Source organism: Micropterus salmoides, unplaced genomic scaffold (assembly GCF_014851395.1).
Source record: "Micropterus salmoides isolate LMB-PRFRI ecotype aquatic unplaced genomic scaffold, ASM1485139v1 Ms_hic_scaffold_12, whole genome shotgun sequence".
Classification (NCBI taxonomy): domain Eukaryota; kingdom Metazoa; phylum Chordata; class Actinopteri; order Centrarchiformes; family Centrarchidae; genus Micropterus; species Micropterus salmoides.
The window spans coordinates 25,704,758-25,710,380 of record NW_024040263.1 but is presented as its reverse complement, the minus strand read 5'-3'; the positions used below and the strand labels follow the sequence as shown (position 1 = coordinate 25,710,380).

The 5,623-nt window shown below is 40.1% G+C and overlaps 1 protein-coding gene across 1 annotated transcript; it reads left to right on the top strand.

The window, feature by feature from the left end:
- Window positions 1-952: 952 nt before the first annotated feature.
- rps15a (ribosomal protein S15a) lies at window positions 953-5,146 on the top strand. The gene is made up of 5 exons (XM_038714233.1): window positions 953-1,036; window positions 1,933-2,070; window positions 2,294-2,373; window positions 2,788-2,873; window positions 5,017-5,146. The coding sequence occupies exons 2-5, from the start codon at window positions 1,938-1,940 to the stop codon at window positions 5,108-5,110; spliced, it is 393 nt and encodes a 130-aa protein (XP_038570161.1). The 5' UTR covers window positions 953-1,036; window positions 1,933-1,937; the 3' UTR covers window positions 5,111-5,146.
- The last annotated feature ends 477 nt before the right edge of the window (window positions 5,147-5,623 follow it).

Below are 5,623 nucleotides of genomic sequence, written 5' to 3'. Positions count from 1 at the left end.
ATGTTACTGTAACTGTTTGATTTTCATCTAGGTACTGTAATAACTGTGTCAACCGATAAGGATTTGATAAGGACTGTGCCTGCTGATAATAAGTATCAGACTGAGTTGTTGCACATGTTGAAACAGGGAATAAATATATTAACTGGCTCTAACAACATGAACACTTTTCCTTTCTTTTGTGGTTCATCCTATTCTGTTTGTTCGTTATCTTGAAGTCTTTATTATAATGCAATCATAATCTATATGTGAGAAGGTGGAAAAGGAAGATGCCCTGCGATGGATTGACGACCTGTCCAGGGTGTACCCCGCCTTTCGCCTGATGTCAGCTGGGATTGGCTCCAGCCCCCCGCGACCCTGTAAGCAGGATAAGCGGTTGATGATGGATGTATGGATGGAATGAGAAGATGCATTAGACAGAAATACCAGGGCACTGATAACTACTATTTGAGTTGCCACAGAGACTTAAAAACCAGTCAGAAGAGCATTTAAATCTCAGTATTTCCTCTGCCTGGAATAAATAATCTAGAAATACAAACACTGTCTTTGAGTGTCTTGAACAGAAAAAGCTTGTGTCATTGGACATAATGAAAGCAGCAAACACGACTGCATGCGATTATTCATCCTCACCACTGGGTGACGCTGCTTTAAATTTGATACTTATTTACTAGTATTTTTATATTGATCTTTGTGACACCTGGTTCCAAAATTAAGATTTTTTTAATTGGCAAAGTACAGTACAGCTCCTTTAGAGTTGTAGGCAGGCTATACATATATTAATACATTTCTAAGATATAAATATTTCACATTAAATGAAAGTCATATAAACCCTTGCTGAACAAATTTAAGCCACAAAACCGTTTTTAAATGTGCAAATTCTCTCTGCGTCGTTTTTTTTAGTTTGGATTTTTATCGAAGACATGAAAGACTGTCATTTCGTGCTGGTGTGGGTCATCTCGAGTTGAAAAAGTCTCGGATTTTGTTCCCATATTGCATTGCGATTTTTTCGACTTCCTCTTTCCGCCATATTGCAGAACCGGTAAGATGGTTTTTACACTGTCACCTTCAATCTTTTAAGTATCTGAAGCATCTAAATGGTAAATCTTCAAATTATTCGATGATCTTGAAGCGAAAGTGTACGCTAATGATTTGGGACGATTATCGTCTCGATTGGTGAAACGAGTCCAACACAGTTGTACTATAAACTTCATCGAGCAGAGCCTCTGTCCGGCCCTGGGAATTGGTGCGTTCAAAACGCCCCGCTAGCTGAAGCGTTGCGACCACAGGAGTGTCTTTTAATTTTAAACAACTAACACCTGTAAGCTGCCTGTTGAAACCCCGGGTGTTACACATTTCATACGTGGTCGACACTGCGTTGAACGTTGTGTCTTCAGATGTTAAGCGATGCTTTGCTTTGACCATTTCGTGGGCTAGGCTAGGTAGCTATTCTGTGTGCTGATGAAGGACCATGCTTTGGAGAGAGTCTGTACGTTTTACGTGTTCAGTGTTGAGTCGAACAAAAACAGTGTTTCCTGCTACGAGTGAAATTCGGCATCAGAAAAGTGTTAACTAAACGTAACTTGCTAATGTTAGCCAGGTGGTTAACACTAAGAACGCGTCGTGACTTATTCAGGGCTAACCAGGCTTTGCTAACTTCATTTAACTTAGATAGATTAATAGGTGCGGGGTTTAGATGTGTACCTGAGACAGAGCACGATGCTACTTTAAAACAACTTTCCAGTCTTCAGATGAAGGGGCCATCATTTGGCGATATGGAGAAAAAAAATACGGGCTCCCCTCAAGTCTGTAAAGAACCGACTGCAGTTGAATTGTGTGTGGACATAGCGTAGAGTCCCAGAGAACGATATGAAATAAGGCTCAGCTTTGTTTCTGTTCAGACAGGCATCTTCAACTCCTAATACTTTGTGTCTGCAGGCATCATGGTGCGCATGAACGTTCTCGCAGATGCTCTGAAATGCATCAACAATGCTGAGAAGCGTGGGAAACGCCAGGTCCTCATCAGGCCCTGCTCCAAGGTTATTGTGCGCTTCCTAACCGTCATGATGAAGCACGGTGAGTGGCTGAGACAGTTCTCTGGTGTGTGTGAATGGTAAACTGGTATCAAGAAACACTTGGCTAATACTTCGTCCATGTAACAGCGGCAGTGCTCTGGTCCAGTTACTATACATGCTGTTAAGAGCTACTGGAAGGAAGCACACCTTACAAAAGAGCTCTTCTGGTCAGAAAGACAAGTTTGAAGTGTGTTCAACTTGATGTTTGTCATTTGTATCCCTAGGTTACATTGGTGAGTTTGAGATCATTGATGACCACAGGGCCGGAAAAATCGTCGTCAATCTCACAGGCAGGCTGAACAAGGTAAAGTCTCTATCGTTGTTTGTAAATATACAATGCTAGCTGTGTTGGCATTAATGTGAACACAAATTACACTAGACATTTCGAAAGCTTTCTTTCAGAACTACTAAGAGTTGCTCTTCCTAATGCCTCCAGACATGAAATATAACAAAATATACTTGTGAACAGCTGCTTTTATTAAAGTTGCTACTTTAAAGAGTGGGGTGTCCTTGGTCACATGGCTTGTAATGGGCCAGATGGCATTTTACAAAACACAGCTCTGTTTGGAAAGTGGCAAATGCAACTACCTTCTAACTGAGCTGAGGGAACCCAGATGGTGCATCTTACAATAAGCAACCTGTAGCTTTTAGTTAGTTCCTGCTTACTACCGTATGTGTGAATGTGGAGGGTAAACCAGTGTTTCTTCTTGTCTTTCAGTGTGGTGTGATCAGTCCACGTTTTGATCTCCAACTCAAGGACCTGGAGAAGTGGCAAAACAACCTGCTGCCCTCAAGACAGTTTGGGTGAGAATCTGATACACCAACTTTTAAAACTGCATAGCGGCAGTAATGTAGTGTGACTGCCAACTGGAAAGAGTTTAGACATTTTAGATCTCCAGTCCTTCTCTCTCGCATGCTGTGATGCTTACTTTTGCTCGGTCGTCCCGTGTGGTTGATTTGGAAATTAATTTTGCTATTTTTGGTTTTCATTTGAGAGTTGAAGGTAGCGTTTATGCTTTTATGCTCAGAATCCAAATAGGCTTCATATTTGAAGCTATCTGTAAGCGCTTCAAGTACTGGACACTTGTCTGTTTAACCAACAGTGGGAATTATATTGATGAATGTTAGTTTGACATTGTTGCGGAGTTAGAGTAGGTGCTAATGAGAGGCTCTAAGTAGGGATGAATAATCCCACAGAAGCTGTGTAGATATGTATCTACAGGGAATTAGAGTGAGAGGAAACCTTAAATAATTGCATCAATCATTAAAGTTCTTGGGGGTGTGGAGTGTGGCTGGTGTTACTGCATTACTATCACTTAAATGCAAGAGGCTAAAATTCATGTAATTGTGAGCATAATAGCACTTTAATGGTAGGCAATTAGCGTGATTTGATTGTGTACTGAATAGTGGTGGGAATCCCTCACGATTCGATTGTGATCCAGAGGGCTGCGATTTATAAAACGATTATTGATGCATCTATTTTTTTTTTTTTTATGAAGCATTTATTTGCATGAAAAAGAAACATCTACTAATTGGCTTAAAAAGACTAGTTTGCACCCCCTAATTTACTTCATTAACCTCAGCTCCATGGTCCCTTATTTCTTTAACAACCTGTTGTCAGACTCATCTGAAATATAATTAGCAGGATGTACAGTATGTGTACAGGACAGAGCTGTACACCAGTTTTAGTCTAAGCTTGTACCTGATGTTCTCAACCCTTGTGTGATATACAGCTAAGCAAATTAATATACTTTGTTACTAATTTAGCTAACATTACAATGTTGGCTAGTGCTAACAGCCTTCATTTTTCCAGCAGTTGGGGAAACTGCTAACAGACACACTGTGACCTACTATCCACGTTGACTGGCAGGCTGAAACTTAATGCTAATATAAAGATTTTTTTAATACAGGGCAGTGTTTCCCATGCATTCATTTATTTGTGGCAGCCCGCCACAAATCAACGCTGACTGCCACATTGATTTTAGATTTTATTTAAAATTGTCTGATTGCAGAGCTGCAGTCAGTGCGTATTCGCACAGCACATCCCCTCTCGTCCCTCTCGCTCTCCCTAATGAACACAGCTGCACAAATCAGTTCAACACAATGCTGTCAATGTCGGAGACCCAGCTTTAAAAAAAGTTATTAGCAAGCATGAAAGGAGCCTAGCTAATAAGGAGAGCTAAGTTAATGTTAGAAGCAGCAGGGTTTTCAAGGCTAACACGTCAATATCGACTGCTATTGACTAATTTAAACCCATTTACTAATAATGACGTTGAACACACTGAATTGCTGTTTCTGTGGGCGTGTTTTAGTTGAGAATGTGGGATGTTGCTTTAACTTTAATTTTTGAGTATAGCTACAGGAGCTATGGTCAGTAGGGGGTTAGTCTGTTGAAACTCACTACAGCAACTGAGTTCTTTACACTTGATGCTGCCCAAGATGATTCTGTTTATTATAGATGGCCTCGTGTGGTCAGTATTAAATAGTCCTAGTAAGTCTTTACTCTGCAATTTATGAGGCACGTTTGTTTCATCGTAGGATGTCTGTAGGATGCAGTCTATGCATTAAACATAATCACTCTTGGAGAGTACACTGCCTGCCGTAACCTGTAGAGAGCATTGTCCCGCATGTCACAGAAAATCACAGATTTCTCTACGGTTGTAATGGAGATCATAAAATGGGTTTTTATAGCAGTTACAATATAACTTTTATAAAACTTAAAAGGGTTAATCAAATGGTTAGCTATGAAATCAGTGGCTTGATGTCTTAATAGTGTGTAATAGGTGTGTTTTGAGAGCGAGGCTGACAGTTGGCGTCAAGACAATCCAAAAGTTTTGTTTTATTGCTGGTTGGTTGACTTGATCTCATAGTTTGGACCAGGTTGTGTAATCACTGTGAGGGATTCATCTGAGTTTATATGGTGACCTCCCGACTTTTATTTTCACAGATACATTGTGCTGACCACTTCAGCTGGCATCATGGACCATGAAGAGGCCAGACGGAAACACACAGGAGGCAAAATCCTTGGATTCTTTTTCTAAAATGTAAACTGCAAATAAAAAAAACAGCCAGGGGAACGCTGGTGGTCTGCTGTCTATTTCATATCAAAAGGTGTGAGAGGTGGCGCTTTAAAAGAGCCGCAGCTTTTGTCGGGTTAAATAGCAGTCTTGTGGAGAAGACAAATCCTCAGAATAACACTAAGGTGCTGATATTTTTGATTTTCTCATAAGAACACAACTTGACACCAACATACCACAAATAACATGGATTAGACAAAATGGAAACACCAGTAACTTAATCAGATTTGAACATTAAAACAAAAGCAGGTTGACATGATGAACACAGCAAAAAGAATATGTTCTCTTAATTTTGTTAAATTTTCTGTTTTAGTAGATTTTGTTTTTCCTAGCCTGGCATTGCCAGACTGATTTCACATCTCAGTTAATTTTAGACCTACAGTCAATCAGAGCAATGAAACGTGTGATGTAGCGTTGTTGGTACATTAAACTTGTCAAATCTTCTTGGAAAACATCAACAAAAGCTTAAGGGCTGTT

Bases quoted from the DNA above. Each gene is read 5' to 3' on its own strand.
- rps15a (XM_038714233.1), top strand. From the start codon at position 1,938: ATGGTGCGCATGAACGTTCTCGCAGATGCTCTGAAATGCATCAACAAT. The intron at 2,071-2,293 runs GTGAGTGGCTGA...TTGTATCCCTAG, and splicing joins AACCGTCATGATGAAGCACG to GTTACATTGGTGAGTTTGAG. The intron at 2,374-2,787 runs GTAAAGTCTCTA...CTTGTCTTTCAG, and splicing joins TCACAGGCAGGCTGAACAAG to TGTGGTGTGATCAGTCCACG.